The 16,753-nt window shown below is 41.6% G+C and overlaps 1 protein-coding gene across 1 annotated transcript in view; it reads left to right on the plus strand.

The window, feature by feature from the left end:
- The first annotated feature begins 48 nt into the window (after positions 1–48).
- Positions 49–16,753, plus strand: part of ARMC10 (armadillo repeat containing 10) — a 19,747-nt gene continuing 3,042 nt past the window's right edge. Inside the window, exons 1-4 of the mRNA XM_040472856.1 lie at positions 49–298; positions 5,313–5,461; positions 8,925–9,059; positions 12,375–12,551. Of these exons, the coding sequence (XP_040328790.1) occupies positions 160–298; positions 5,313–5,461; positions 8,925–9,059; positions 12,375–12,551 (600 nt within the window). The 5' untranslated portion in view covers positions 49–159. The remainder of the gene's footprint in view (positions 299–5,312; positions 5,462–8,924; positions 9,060–12,374; positions 12,552–16,753) is intronic.

The following is a 16,753-nucleotide window of genomic DNA, read 5'->3' on the forward strand; positions in this document are numbered from 1 at the left end:
GGCGGTTTTACTATTTTAGCAGGGCCGTTTCCGGGAGGCGGAGCTCAAGCCCCATTTCCTTTCTCGCCCTTCGGCTAGCGCTGGGGGTGGCGGCGGGGCCCGCTTGCTTCGGAGCCTCCCGCGCCAGGCCCAGCGCTGCGCCTCAGCCCCAGCTGTAGCATGGGCCGCTCCCGGCACGTGGGCTGGGTGGCGGCGGGCCTGGTCCTCGGGGCCGGCGCCTGCTACTGCATTTACAAGCTCACGCGGGGCCAGCGGCAAGGCGACCGCAGGCTTAGGCTGCGCCCCTCGCGCTCCGCAGGTGAGGCCGCAGGGGTGCCCAGCAGGTGGCCGGGGACGGCCGGCGGGGCCTCGGTGTTATCCCGAGGGTGCGGGTTGAAGACTGCTGGGGCTCGTGGCTCTCCCGCGCTTGCAGAGAAAGGAGCCGAGCTGGAGGAGGGAGAGCGGGAGGGAGATTCGTGAGAAGTACAAGGTCGAGAACCACAGGTGCAGAGGGCGGATCGTCCGCTTGACTGGGTGCGGGTAGGGTTCTGAGCCGCCCCTTGCTTCCATTTGGTTCAAAATCTTGGGATGAAAAGTTGCCCCGATTTTCCTGCCTGAGTGCGGCGTCACAGCGGAGGGTTGATTAGGTTTCTCAAAAGCATGTCGATTATTCCTCACGTTAAAGCTTGCTCCCGGACTCTGTGTTACCAAAGGGATTGTCCCTACTGTGGCCCGGGTTTTGCTGGCCTTGGAGCGGTAGATGATGAAATTGTGCTTGGACTTGCCCTGGAAGAAGGAACCCTTGAGGATTATCTCTGCCTGCATTCGGCCCAGCCTCAGAGGGGAGGTACCTTGATGTCACTGGTTCATACACAAAGTTGCAGAGAGATCCTGGAAGTACAGACACAGGTGTATGTATCAGTTGAAACAGTTGTCCGCATGGGAGGGTACCCTCCTGGTGAGCAAGTGTGTGGTTAAATTGCCATCCAAAAGTTGATTGGTGCATTCGGGATTCTGAGGATTTGCTGAATGTTCTGGAGGAATATTTCAGGTCATGGACGCTGTTACAGAAATAATTAAAAGTAAAACTACCAACTAAGAAGTTCCTCTCTACAAATAGACAAAAGAACTAAAGAGTTTTATTGATGAATAAGCATTAAACTAGATTGCCGAGTCGTCACAGGCCATCTGCTAATTGGGATTGAAAAAGAGTGCTCACTCTTTTATGTACCCAGGCAGATAAAAATCTATTTCATATTACCTGCCTGTTCGCAAGATTAACATGTCCTTAAGCGGACTTGACAACACCATTTGCTACACATAGTTCATCGTATATTCACTAGTAATTGGGGTGGCTATTTGTGTTAGCTAATTGCCTTTATCCAGAGGAAAAATAAGACTTCTCAGTATCTTTAGGATAAACAGGAGGTGACAACAGGGAGCCAGGTGCCAAGGCTAAACTCAGAGATCAGGGCTTCATCTTTCTTGATGCTTACATTTCAAACAGATAGTCCCAAAGCCTCTAAGAAACACTTTGTTGCATTGTAAACTGACAAGAGGGTTACTTAGCCTTTAAAAAGATGTTCATTTATGTCAAAGAGACAGGATTTACAGTTATAGCTGACTCTTGAACAACCAGGGTTTGAACTGTGCAGGTTTACTTACAAGCAGATTTTCTTCAGTAAATATATGTACAATTCTGAAAATGTATTTTTCTTATGATTTTCTTTATTTTATTATGAGAATACAGCATATAAGACCTAGAGCATACAGAATATATGTTAAATTACTTTTTTTGGTAAGGCTTCCAGTTAATGGCAGGTTGTTAGTAGTTAGGTTTTGGGGAGTCCAAAGTTATACATGGATTTTCAACTTCTCAGGCATTGGCATTCCTAGCGCCTGCCTTGTTCCAGGGTCAGCTTTACCACTTTGCTCAAGGAAACACTCTTAAGAAAACAGAGTAGAGGGAAAGTGTATTAACTTTTGGCACAAAGGAAAACAATTTTTTTTAAAAGATCTTTATTTACCTTTACTTACAGCCTAATTTGTTGTCCTTGAGAGATTTCCATATAGGTAATTGGTCTGGTGGCCTGGACTTCAGATACCTTCTTAACCTGGTAAACGCAGATAGTGTTACTTTTAAACTTAATTTTACCAGTTTCCAAAGTCACCATTACCTTAGGTCAGGCAATTTACAAAATAAGTTGCTCATGGCCCCTTCTTCCTGAAGCTACTCACCTTTATTTTTGAAGAAGACTTGAGAAGTACCCATTTTTTTAGCATCAACCTTAGATTTCAGAAGATGATCTTTTTTGTTTTAATTGAGATATAATTCACATGTAACTTTGTACTAGTGATAGGTATACAGTATAATGATTTGATATGTATGTATTTGATTCAATTTGATGTATTTGATTTATGTATTTGTACATATTGCCGAACAATCACAGTAAGTTTAGTTAACATCTCTCACCTCAAAAAGTTACAGATTTTTTTGTTGAGATGAGAACTTTTAAGATGTACTCTCTTAGCAACTTTCAAGTATACGATACAGTATTGCTAACTGTAGTCACCAAGCTGTACATTACATGCCCAAGACTGATTTATCTTAAACTCAGTTTGTACTCTGACCACCTTCATCCATTTTACACTCCCCCTTCGCCTGCCCCCAGCAACCCCAATCTCTATTGATTAACTCATTTTTTGTTTGTTTTTAGATTCTATATATGTGACATTATACAGTATATAAAACCTTGGTTTGAGAGCATAATTCGTTCTGGAAACATGCTTTTATCCAAAGCATTTGTATATCAAAGCGAATTTGCCCGTAAGGAATAATGGAAACTCAGATAATTCATTCCACAACCAAAAAATATTCATATAAATATTTTTATTTATCATAAAAATATAATCAAAAAATAAAAATGTAATCATAAAAATGATTACAATACTGTAATATAATGCAAAATAATAAAATACAAAATATAAAGAAAAATAAATTAATTAACCTGCACTTACCTTTGACAACCTGGTGTGAGGGAGATGAGAGGAGGATGACTGTGGAGAATGACTTTCACGATCACTAACGGAGTCACTGCTGTCTACTGGCTCTGTAGAATCTTTTTTTCATGCAACTTTAACAAGGAACCTAGCCAATGACACTTGCTTTTGCCTCCTTTTGAGGATTTCGCGGAAATGTGACATTGCATTGTCGTTAAACAGATTCATTGCTCACACTGCTACAGCCTTATTTGGGTGGTGATTTTCTACAAAATTTTGCAGTTTCCCACATTTGACATATTTCCCTAATTTCATTTGAAGTGAGGGATTCCTCTGCCTCTTTCTCCTCCTCCTCCTCTGCAGACGAGATGCAGACATCGACTTCTTATAAAATCTCGGCCACCTCTTGAATTTTGACTTCTTGAATTTTGGCCACTTGCACACTTCATTCATACTTCTCAGTGTGAGATTTCCTTCTTCAAAAGTAATCATCTCCTTACCACCTTTTTTCCGACCTTTTTCTGCATGGGGCCATTGTATACGCTCGCATGGATGTTGACTATAGTACAGTATTAATAAACTCTGGTCATATACTGTATTTAATGTAACCGGCAATGTGAGGCAGCAGAGGACAGGGTCTATATCTGCAGGCAGCCTGACCTAGAATGAAGCAAGCATTCCTAAGCTTACTCTTAATACGGAAAAGTGAAGGACTGTCCACAGGCGCTTTGAAGCGACAAAAAATACACTAGTGCCAGTTGTGAGCACCTTCCAGTGTTCTGAAAATTCACTGATTTCTGCCAAACACCGCAGCCTGAGGCTGAGCATCTGAACATGGGAGATGATCACCCACAATCCTGCAGTGAGAGAGGGAGAACACCATTGGCTCAGTTGTGATCATGTGACATCCGTCATCACATACTGCTTGCATTGCAAGACATTGCTCTTTTATCAAGTTAAAATGTATTAGAAATGTTTGCTCGTCCTGCAGAACACTCTCAGAACAAGTTACTTGCAATCCAAGGTTTTACTGTACTTAATTTTCATTACAGGAGTGATACATATATATTGCGAAAAAGAAAAAAAAAGTATTCCTAAGCACAGGATAGAAAACAAGTCATTCAAAATCCAACACCCAAAGATAACCACCTTTAATAATTTGGTATATATTTTAAAAACGAAAAGGCACAGGGGCTTCTGGGTGGCTCAGTTAAGCTTCCAACTTCTGCTCCGGTCATGATCTCATAATTCATGAGTTCAAGCCCCGCATCGGGCTCTGTCCTGTCAGCATAGAGGCTGCTTTGGATCCTCTGTCTCCCTCTCTTTCTCTTTCAAAATAAATATATTTTTTTAAAGGCACAGATATGACATCATAGAGCAACTATTGTAGGCTGCCCCTCCCCTGGCAGTGAATTGTGGACATGTCTACTGTCTAACCTGTAATCATAGGTTCATTTTTCAGGAACGAACACACAATGATGGTGTTATAAAATGGTTTCTATTCTTCCTGTGGTAATTTCTGTAAATATAGTTGTGGGTTTTTTTTTTTTTTAAGATAGAGCTATAAATTCTAAGTCACTGACCAGATCCAGTATTCAGCTGTTCTAGCTCTACTCAAAACAAGAGCTTTGCTTTTGTCCTTGCCCCCAGCAACACTGTTATTCTAGCATCTAGAATCCCAACCAAACAAAAATGCCACACTAGCAGCATGATTGGCTTACTCCCATAACTTTGTCTCCAGCCTGAGGTATTCTTAAAATTGTGATCAGAAAACATCTGCTTAATGCAAACCCTTTTCCTTCAATAACCTATGCCTCGAGGCAAGTGTTCCATTGGACAGGTGTACCTGATTTTTAAAAGAAGTAGAAAATGTTTCAGCATGCAGTGCCTTACTAAGAAAGAAATACCAAGTGACCATTGGCTAATTTCTTAATGTCTGTAAGCCTCAGTTTACCATCTGTAAATTGAGAATTATAATGGTATCTTCTTCCAAAGGTTACTGGAACATTAAATGAGATAAAGTAGATGACATGCTTAAAACTGTGCCTGGCATCAGAGTATGCATTCAATATTGTTTAAAAATATTATCTAGGGGCACTTGGTCGGGGGGTTTCAGTCGGTTAGGCATCTGACTCTTGATTTTATCTCGGATCATGATCCCAGGGTTGTGGGATTGAGCCCCATGTCAGGCTCCACACTGGGCGTGGAGCCTGCTTAAGATTCTCTCCCTCTGTCCCTCCCCTCACTTTCTTCTTTCTCAAAATAATAAAAATAAAAATCCTTTAATCTCCTCTTGATTTTAAAGAGTTTTAAATAACTTTGTTCTTCTGCAGAAGATTTAACCGATGGTTCATACGATGATATACTAAATGTTGACCAGCTTCAGAAACTCCTCTACCTGCTTGAGTCCACTGATGATCCTATAATTATCGAAAGAGCTTTGGTCACTCTGGGTAACAATGCAGCCTTTTCAGCTAACCAAGTAAGTATCTAGTCTCAGAATGGGTGCCTCCCATTCTTATACCCTAGCAGTAATTGTGACCCTGATAAGGTACTTAATCCCAGAGTCTCACTTTCCTCATATACACAGTGTGGGGATGTATCCCTACAGCATAATGTTTGCTCCTGAAAAGCACATCCTAATAGTGACATAGTGTTACTGGGATTTGAGGTCCCCTTGAAGTTCATCACAGGCATCACGTTGGTTAGTAGATAAATGTTATCTACACCACATTTAGTATTGTAGTTGAAAAGTGAAAGCATCTCGGGGCGCCTGGGTGGCGCAGTCGGTTAAGCGTCCGACTTCAGCCAGGTCACGATCTCGCGGTCTGTGAGTTCGAGCCCCGCGTTGGGCTCTGGGCTGATGGCTCAGAGCCTGGAGCCTGTTTCCAGTTCTGTGTCTCCCTCTCTCTCTGCCCCTCCCCTGTTCATGCTCTGTCTCTCTCTGTCCCAAAAATAAATAAATGTTGAAAAAAAAAAAGAAAAGAAAAGCGAAAGCACCTAACATTGAAGTACATGCCTTCTATTATATGTAAGTCTCGTGGGGGTGGTTCTGATGCAGGTGGGCCCTTGATTGCTAACAACCACTAACCAATGTTACCTTCTACCAATAGCGACTTGGTAACACTAAGTCTCTCTAGCTCAATTTGAATGTTACCTTCTCTCTATTACTCCCATGGAGAAAAAGTAAAAAAAAAAAAAAAAATTGGAATGGTTTTTAACTAATGCCTTTCATTAACTTTGTCATGAAAACTATGTTGAATTTACACTCTATTTCAGTCAAGTTTTTTCCAGCATGATAAGGTTTACTGTAAAACTTTTGAGATTTATAGGGAGATATAAAAAATATTTGTTGATTACCATTCTTTCAGTTGCAAGTGACAGAACCCAGCTTAAATTATTCAAAAAAAATTTTTTTTTATTTTTTTATTTTTTTTCAACGTTTATTTATTTTTGGGACAGAGGGAGACAGAGCATGAAGGGGCGAGGGGCAGAGAGAGAGGGAGACACAGAATCGGAAACAGGCTCCAGGCTCTGAGCCATCAGCCCAGAGCCCAACGCGGGGCTCGAACTCACGGACCGCGAGATCGTGACCTGGCTGAAGTCGGACGCTTAACCGACTGCGCCACCCAGGCGCCCCTCAAAAAAATTTTTTTAATATTTATTTATTTTTTAGAGAGAGAGAGACTGAGACAGCATGAGTGGGGGAGGGACAGAGAGAGAGAGAGACACAGAATCCGAAGCAGGTTCCAGGCTGAGTTGTTAGCACAGAGCCTGACACGGGGCTCGAACCCACGAACTGTGAGATCATGACCTGAGCCAAAGTGGGATGTTCAAATGACTGAGCCACCCAGGCGCCCCCAGCTTAAATTATTTTAAACCAAAAAGGAAAATACTGAGCTCAGTTAACTTGGACATCCAAGAATAGCACTGGCTTCAGGCACAAGTGGAAACGTTTAAGGTTCCGGAATGCATTATCAGAGCTCTCCCTCCCTCCATCTTTTGGCTGTGCTTATCCCTGCTTCTTTTTGTATATTGGTTTTTTATCTCTTTGGCCACAAGAAAGTTTTCTTCACAGGATGGAAAGAAAGCCACTGGCCATCCAAGCCTCCATCCCTGAAAGGTGGAATTGCTCAGCCAGGGTCAGGTGCTGTGCTAATAAGGTTCCCCAGGCCACGGGTAGCAAGGCTTGACTCACGTGAGCATCTCACGGCCAGACAGCAGGGGATGGATGTGGTGGTGTGAGCACATTCGCCCAGCCGTCCCACCAGAGACTAAATGGGAGAAAAGAGGTGCTCTGTCTGCCCCCCAGGCAGGGGGAAGCGTCACACAAACAAAAACAACAGATGGTGACTGTTAGCATACCTATATAGTGCTGTTTCTGATGCCATTGTTTCATATCTCTCTGAAACAAACTGTAGCTTGAAGAGTGTGTCTGTAGCCACTGCTTGAACAAGTGTTTTCTTGGCTAATGGAAGTTGGTGCCCCTCGTCGTAAATTACAGTGCCTTCATCTACTTTAGTAGGATAGTTAAAACAAACAAAAATCTGTTTTCTAGTAATCGCAGTTCTTTGGGAAGAACCTGGATTGCACAGGGGGTTTCTTTTTCTCCCAGTGCTGAGCCCACTCTGGACAGTAGAGTAGGGCTTGGGGCTTTTGGTAAAAAATGGATGATGGCAAGATACTCTTTTGTTCTTTTTCTCCTAGAAGGGCATGTTTTGGCCCAACAGGAGTAATGTTCAGCTTACTTTTCTTGTAAGAATAGACGCAGTTAATGCATCTTGTAATGTTGAGGACAGAGGTGCATAGTAGTAGCATAGTGTTGCAACTGATGGTGAGAAATCCCCCAGATTATTATTTCTTCAGAAATTTGGGTATCATTTCCCAAATTGCGTGGAACTCCCAAGTCTTCCAGGTGTTGATAGGTGTTTCCTCTGACCCCACTCTTCCCTCTATTTTGTGTACAGTTCATGGAAATGCTATATTGAATGGTCCCCTCTTGGAGATTCCCGGTGCACATGATGAATATATGAATGCTTCACAATAAAGAAATGTTTGCACTTAATATACACAGAGTTTCTCAAACTTAACCATGAAACCTTTTTTTTTTCTTAATGGAACATCTATTAATATCTTGAGGGATTTGTGTTCCAAAGAATACAGTTTAGCAAAGCATAACACTTTTCCAAATTTGCCTATAATAGGAAAGTCCCAGAACTTATTTCAGAGGAAAATCATTTGTAAATTGCTTTGAGATCATTTAAGTAGCTCTGCAAATCATTGTATATCTCCAAGCTATAGTTTTTAAATAACTATGTATCGTAATTTATTTCCAATCTATTTTCTTAGCTATAAAATTATGGAAATTTAGTTTTAATAAAATTTAATAATTTTTTTTTAAATAAGAATTACAGGGGCGCCTGGGTGGCGCAGTCGGTTAAGCGTCCGACTTCAGCCAGGTCACGATCTCGCGGTCCGTGAGTTCGAGCCCCGCGTTGGGCTCTGGGCTGATGGCTCAGAGCCTGGAGCCTGTTTCCGATTCTGTGTCTCCCTCTCTCTCTGCCCCTCCCCTGTTCATGCTCTGTCTCTCTCTGTCCCAAAAATAAATAAACGTTGAAAAAAAAATTTTTTTAAATAAGAATTACAAGGGTACCTGGGTGGTTCAGTCAGTTAAGATTCCGACTTCAGCTCAGGTTGTGGTCTCGCGGTTCGTGGGTTTGAGCCCTGCACTGGGCTCTCCGCTCTCAGCACAGAGCCTGCTTTGGACCCTCTGTCTGTCTCACTCTCTCTCAACAATAACTAAATAAGTAAAATAAGAAATACAGATTGTGCATAGGAAAGGTATTCCCAAAGAGTCATTAATTTTTATTTGTATTTGTAGATGCAAAAAGTTTGATGAAGGGGGTGCATATTGAAGTGATGGTCCTCGTTTTTTTCCCTCTTAGGTCATTATTCGTGAATTGGGTGGTATTCCAATCATTGGAAGCAAAATCAATAATCCCAACCACAGTATTAAAGAGAAGGCTTTAAATGCACTGAATAACCTGAGTGTGAATGTTGAAAATCAAGTGAAGATAAAGGTAAGTTAGCTGAAATCACAAATGTGTGAGTCTTCTATGGTGTTACCTAGGACCTCCATCACCTCACATAATTACCTTTTGTGTGTGTGTGTGTGTGGTGAGAACATTTAAGATCTAGTCTCTCAGCACCTTTCAAGTATATAATACAGTATAGTCACCCTGTTATCCATTAGCTCCCAGAACTTACTCATCTTATACCTAGAAGCTTGTGCCTTTTGACCAAAATCTCCCCATTTCCTTCATCCCTTAGCCCCTGGCAACCACCACGCTACTCTAATTCTGTGAGTTCAGCTTTTTTAGATTCCACATATAAAAGATCCCTTCAGTATTTGTCTTTTTCTGTCATGTCACTTAGCATAATGTTCTCAAGGTCTATCCATTGGTTGCTAATGGCAGGATTTCCTTCCTTTTTATGGCTGAATAATATTCGATTGTATATAGACCACATGTGCTTTATTCATGCACCTGTCACCACAGGTTATTTCTGTGTTTTGGCTGTTAAGAATAATGCTGCAGTGAACATAGTGGGTACATATGTCTTTTCAAATTATTCTTTTTGCCGTTTTCAGATAAATGCCCAGAACTGGAATTGCTAGATCGTATGGTGGTTGTATATTTAATATTTGGAGGACTCTCCATACCGCGTTCCATAGTGGCTGTACCATTTACATTCCCACCAGCAGTGCACAGGATTCCCTTTTCTCCACATCTTGCCAAAACTTTGTTTTTTTTTTTTTGTTTGTTTGTTTTTTTTGACAGTAGCCATTCTGGGTATGAGATATGACCTCACTGTGGTTTTGATTTGTATTTCCCAGAAGATTAGTGATTTCCCAGAAGATTAGTGATATTGAGCATCTTTTCATTTATCTATTGACCATATGTGTATCTTTTGGAAAAATATGTATTCAGGTCCTCTGCCCATTTTTTACGGAGAATAAGGCAGAGGAAGGAGGAATCTGAACCAGGCAGTAAGAGGTGCCTTATGCTTTTGAGTTTGGGGTTCGTTTTTTTTTTAATGTTTGTTTATTTTTGAGAGACAGAATGCTAGTGCATTAGGGGCAGAGAGAGAGGGAGACACAGAATCCGAAGCAGGCTCCAGGCTCCAAGCTGTCAGCACCAGAGCCCAACGTGGGGCTTGAACTCATGAGCCGTGAGATCATGACCTGAGCTGAAGTCAGACGCTCAACCAGCTGGGCCACCCAGGTGCTCCTGGGGTTCGTTTTAATCCAAGTGTGTAAAGGAAACTGGTCAGAGTCTGGTAATATCAGCAGAAAGATAAAATAAATTAGGAACTTCTGTTTTTTCAGCATTCATTGAGCTCCTACTTTGTGGTACAGAGTTTAGAAATGAACACAATTAACTCTTGTTTTAAGAAAGCTAGGAGAGGGGCGCCTGGGTGGCGCAGTCGGTTAAGCGTCCGACTCCAGCCAGGTTACGATCTCGCGGTCCGTGAGTTCGAGCCCCGCGTCAGGCTCTGGGCTGATGGCTCAGAGCCTGGAGCCTGTTTCCGATTCTGTGTCTCCCTCTCTCTCTGCCCCTCCCCCGTTCATGCTCTGTCTCTCTCTGTCCCAAAAATAAATAAACGTTGAAAAAAAAAATTAAAATAAATAAAATAAATAAATAAAAAGAAAGCTAGGAGAGAGAAGGCAACTCCATAAACAGGCATGATGCAGGGCAGAACATGAAGTACTTAAAGGAAAAATGTAAGTAAAACATTGTTGAGTACATAGAAGGACGAGATCTCATCCAAAAGTTTTGTAAAAGGTAGAGTACAACCTGGCTCTGAAGAATGTCTGGTTTCTAGAAGCAAAGTTGGGGAGGGAGGGAATTCCAAGAAAAAGGAGCAAGGGGAGGTGGGCGCAGCTCCAGGAATAACCAAGGTGGCCCATCTGGTGATCTTGTTTCTAAAATTGAACCGGTGAAAAGACTCGGAGAAAATAATATTGGGGCACCTGGGTGGCTCAGTTGGTTAAGCATCTAACTTCGGGTGAGGTCATGATCTTGTGGTTCACAAGTTTGAGCCCCAGGTCAGGCTCTATGCTGATAGTTCAGAGCCTGGAGCCTACTTCAGATTCCTTGTCTCTCTCTCTGCCCCTTCCCTGCTTATGCGCTCTCTCAAAAATAAATAAACATTAAAAAAAAGAAAAATGCTCAATGCATTTTAGGAAATGCTTTGAAAGACATCAGCCTCTTATGAAGATATATGATTTATAAAGAGCTAAAGAAATGTCCCCCCCCCCCCCCCTTTTTTTTTTCTAAGGATGGGTAGGTATGTGATGAAATTCTGGCCAAAGAGAGCCAGGTGACTTATATCAGATCTGAAACAAGACTAAAAATCTAGTCTCTCTTTACTTTACTGCCATTACTCTAGTTTCTATGGTACCATGGATACCTTCGGTTTTTTAAAAAACGTAGAATTGGCTTATGGGACAACTGGTAATTTCTTAGCATTTCATATTAGGAATTTTTTTTTCTTTAGCAGTTAGAACTTCTGGTGGAGTTTTTAGTTAGGTGAATAGTAATTATCTGTGAGACCTAGTTTTTCCAAGCTGGAAAGATCCTGGCCAGAAATAGAAAACAGTTTCAGAAAACTTTTCCATCACCGGTGGGTTCAATTCTGTCATGTGTGAAATAGTACTCCTGTACTGTTTACATTTTGTTTTGCCAGTGGCAGTTAACAGTATCAGGAAGGAGTAATTCGTATGCATAAACTAGGTAAATAAGAAAACTGGGCCAAAGAGAGTTTTCCCTCTCCTTTTGATAGAACTAACCCTAGAGAAAAATTCTTTCACTGTTTCCTCTATTCTTTACTTCGTAAGGATAGGGTCCTATTGTTAAGATACTTACCTTGATGCCAGATGGCCAGACATGTCTTCCTCCTTGGTCCTAGTGTGCCTAGACCAGTTAACACAGAAAGGTAGACTGAGTTGGGAGGCCCCCAATAATTGAGAGACCACTGGTGTTGAGAGCATGGTCTCTGGAATTGGACATTGCTCCCCTACCAGCTGGCTTGATATTGGGCTGGGGATCCAAGTTTCTTGAGGACTTGTCCTTATCTGTAAAATGGCCATCCTCTTCTGGATTAAGTCAGGTATATTTGTAAAATGCTCGTACATTGCCTGGCATTAACAAAAAAGCTACCCAAAGGTAGCTTTAAAAATCAAAAAAGTTGCCCAAGTTCAAGGGCTGGATAGAAATGTCTTTTCTGAGGAGCCAGTCTCATCCTGAGCAACTGCCCTGCTCCACTGGGCAGAAAAGTTACTATTTAACAGACAGACTTTTGGAGAATTAAGATGCTCACTTCTTTCCCCCTAGGTATACATCAATCAAGTTTGTAAGGATGTCCTCTCTGGTCCCCTGGACTCTGCTGTGCAGCTGGCTGGACTGAGATTGTTAACAAACATGACAGTTACAAACGACCACCAGCACATGCTTCACAATTACATTACAGACCTGTTCCATGTGTTGCTTACAGGAAATGGAAGTACCAAGGTACGAATGAAACGGTTATGACTTGAAGTGCAAGGAACTATTGCATCAAGTTTATTAAGACTGGGATTGAAAGTTTTTTATTTATTTTTATTTTTTTTAATGTTTGTTTAATTTTGAGAGAGAGAGTGCAAGCGGGGGAGAGGCAGAGAGAAAGGGAGACACAGAATCCCAAGCAGGCTCCAGGCTCTGAGCTGTCAGCACAGAGCCCCATGCGGGGCTTGAACCCATGAGCTGTGAGACCATGACCTGAGACGAAGTCAGACACTTAACTGACTGAGCCACCCAGGCGTCCCTGGAATCGAAAGTTTATTAAAAGGCTTTTCATGGACCCAAGAAAGTTAATTATGTTTATCCCCAAATATTCAATTTTAAAATTAATTTGTGAAAATCTGTTATTTCACTTATCCATAGATTGACATTTGTTTGATTTTCTGAAAACCAGTTTGCCTTTTACTAAGGTGACATGGGTGGCTCCCCCCACCACCAGGTATAATTATACATAATTGAGTAAAATGAGTCTCTGAGTTAATGCTGGTTAATTGAATTTTTGCTTAGCCTGGGGTTAGAAACATTTTTTTGATTTAGACATTATTTGCTGAAAAATCTTTTGAAAACCACTTTTAAATTAGTAATAGATGTCTCGGTGCTTGATTTTGACCAGTTGTGTAGATGGTAGGAGGTAACAGAGACTAACCTGAATTAAGTAGGATCTCAGGAAACACCCCATGAAAGTAACTTGGGTAAACCCTTCATATTAGTGGGCATTTTTCTCAAGTGCCATTCTTTGAGAAACAGCATAAAAACAGAAGGTAGACTAATCAAAGGTTCCGATTAGTTGGGTTGGTCATTCATCAGCGTTTTACTATATTGGTCAGTGTTCTCTGGCACGGTTGAAAGAAAAACATGAGCATTTTAGAAGGACTAAACGTGAAGCCATACCCCAAATATTCAACATCACTGAAGCCATACCTCAAATATTCAACATCATCATAACCCTTATGTCTGAGGTTATCAAATGTGATGAGGAGAGCCTCACTACAGTCCTTTTAAAATTTGTTCCAGACTTTCCACTTTGCCAGTAGCCAGACTTATTTGGATCTGGTCTAAGATTTACCCAAAGGCACTGAACATTAAATGTAATAATCTTGTTAGCAGTATTTTTGCAGTATGCTCCATTCATACGCAGTTTCCAAAACACAAGCACCCATCGACATCTCTTTCCCCAGGGGAGCAAGGTAACTTCCAGCCTCTGAGGCGCCATGGAAACCCTTCCCTGTTCCCAGTAGCATCACAAATATAGGACAGATCTCTCCTCTCCCCAGTCTGCAGCTGCTTTACCCAAAACCTCAGGAGAAACGCTGAGTTTCGAGCCAGGCGAGTCTGGCCTTGGGGCTGTATGGATCTGTCTCAGACATGGTCTGTGTTTTAATATATTTTATGACTTTTTTAGAAGGTGACTCACACCACAATAGTATGTTCTATTTTTGTTTTGTTTTTCCATTCCATTGCCTAGTACAGCATTTCTGGGATAGAAAATTTGCTTTTTTGGTCTGTCTGGGAACCTGACCCCAATTATAACATCATTTTTCCATAAAAAGTGAATGCAAAGTTCCAACTTACAAATGAGCTGCTAATGGACAATAATCCACTTGTGAGAAAATGTACCCGTTTTAGGTATTTTCTTAGCAAATAACCACCAAAATGAAAACTTATTTTTAGAAATCTTTCACTTAATTTTTTTCTCATTTATTTTTTAGAGAGAGCACATGAGTGGGGGAGAGGGGTGGGGAGACAGAGAGAATCTTAAGCAGGCTCCACACTCTCAGCATGGAACCTAATGCAGGGCATGACCTGAGCCAAGATCAAGAGTGCTGCTCCGCTTGAGCCACCCAGGCGCCCCTAGAAATCTTATTTTTAATAAGAGATCTGACCATCCTATAATAATCTTTTGGGTACAGCAGTGATTCCTAACCAAATATAAGTAATGGGAGATTAACATAAATAAACCCTGTTTGTTAAATCTCCAGTGAGAGCAAAGAACTAATGGCTTGAAAGAAATGTCATGGAGTCACCACAAGAGGGCACATGTGATAAGAGAAAGAGCTTAACATGGTTCAAACCAAAATACAAACACAGGTCTCCCCTGCTATCTGAAAGTAGGGCATTCCTGTAAATCTTTTCGTAAGCCAAAATGGCATGACACGAAGCAGCACTTAGCATTAATTTATATGGAAAAAGTTTTGAGTGGTCCCAGACCCAAGAAAAAACCTCTCTCAGGCTTTTCTGATAGCGTGGAACATATCTTGCTCACAGATGCACAAAATAAATCAAGATAAAGCGCAGATGCTCACAGGCACAATTCAAAGCTATGGCTGCTTGATGCTGAGATGCCGAGAGGAGCTCCCGGGGTGCATGATGCCCCCACTAATGCTGGCTGCAAAAAAAGCACCCAACCCTGTTTTCATTTTTTGCCTTTTTTTTTTGTAAAAGCGAAAATCCTCTTTGGATTTCTTTTGGATAGAGAAACAGGTACTAATTATGTAGGTCTTTTATAAAAGCACAGTGGTGCGGGCGCCTGGGTGCCTCAGTCGTCTGCAGTTGGGGGATCAGGCTCCGCGCTGAGCATGGAGCCTGCTTGGGATTCTCTCTCTTTCAAAATAAACATTTAAAAATTTTTTAAATAGTTGATAAATAAAATTAAGCAAACCCTTTTATCCTCTTTAACAAATTAGTATGTACAACATGATCAAAGGAATATATGCATACATAGGATAGGTATATAAAAAGACCAGAAAGAAAATACCAAAACTTAATAGTGATTGTTTCTAGTCACGGAAATATGGGTGAATTTCCTTTTCCTTTGTGCTTTTCTATCACTTTTTCAAAATGTTCTATAGAAACACAGAGTGCCTATGTAAAAAAAAAAAAAAAAAGTCTCCTGGGCGCCTGGGTGGTGGCTCAGTTGGTTGAGCTTCCAACTTCAGCTCAGGTGTTGATCTCTCATGGTTCATGAGTTCAGGCCCCACATCTGGCTCGCTGTTGTCAGCGCAGAGCCCACTTCAGATCCTCTGTCCCCCTCGCTCTGCCCCTCCCTGGCTTGTGCTCTCAAAAAAAAATCCAAAAAGTCTTGTTAAAATAAAGATGTAGGTTCCCTCCCAGGTCTGGTGGGGAGCACCTTCGCCACTCCTCACTTTGTGTAATTTCAAGTGTCTTTTACAAAGTATAGCTTTATATGACTGTTGTTTGTAAACACGAATTGTATTTGATGATGTTTTTACAGTAGTCCCCCCTTATCTGTGGTTTCACTTTCCATAGTTCGTTATCTGCTGTCAACCACATTTGGGACGTGGATGGTCCTTCTGACTTACCATCAGAACGTCACTAGTAGCCAAATGATCAAAATGCCTGTCATTCACCTCACTTCATTTTGTCACGTAGGCATTTTATCACCTTACCTCACAAGAAGGGTGAGGGGCACCTGGGTGGCTCGCTCAGTTAAGCATCCGACTCTTGACTTTGGCTCAGGTCATGATCTCATGGTTCGTGAGTTCGAGCCCCACATCAGGCTCTGCACTGTCAGTGGGATTCTCCCTCTCCCTCTGACCTTCCCAACTTGCACTTGCTCTCTTTCTCTCTCTCTCTCTCTCAAAAATAAACATTAAAAAAGGATGAGCACAGAACAATATACTGAGAGTGCTCACTTCACAAACACTAAAATTCGAACGATATGTTGAGAGGTCACATTCACTTGTTATAGCACATTACTGGAATTCTATTAACTATTGATAATCTATTACTTTGCCTAATTTATAAATTAAACTATCCTAGGTATGTATGTGTAGGAAAAAACAGTATATATAGGGTTTGATACTGTCCATGATTTTAGGCATGTGCTGGGGGTCTTGGAATGTATCCCCTGCAGACAGGGGGTCTATACTGACCAGTTGTAAGTGATGGGAATGCCAATATTCTAGCTAGTCTGCTAGAAGTTAACATTTGTTTGCTGATTATTTTTATCACTGCCTATTTGAAAGATTTTAACATATTTTTCATGTAAAAAAAGATAAGCTCAAAGGTTCATAGTAACCTACTAAAAAAGAAAAGGGCCTTGGGGCGCCTGGGTGGCGCAGTCGGTTAAGCGTCCGACTTCAGCCAGGTCACGATCTCGCGGTCCGTGAGTTCGAGCCCCGCGTCAGGCTCTG

Source organism: Herpailurus yagouaroundi, unplaced genomic scaffold (assembly GCF_014898765.1).
Source record: "Herpailurus yagouaroundi ecotype Mexico unplaced genomic scaffold, PumYag 100, whole genome shotgun sequence".
Lineage (NCBI taxonomy): Eukaryota > Metazoa > Chordata > Mammalia > Carnivora > Felidae > Herpailurus > Herpailurus yagouaroundi.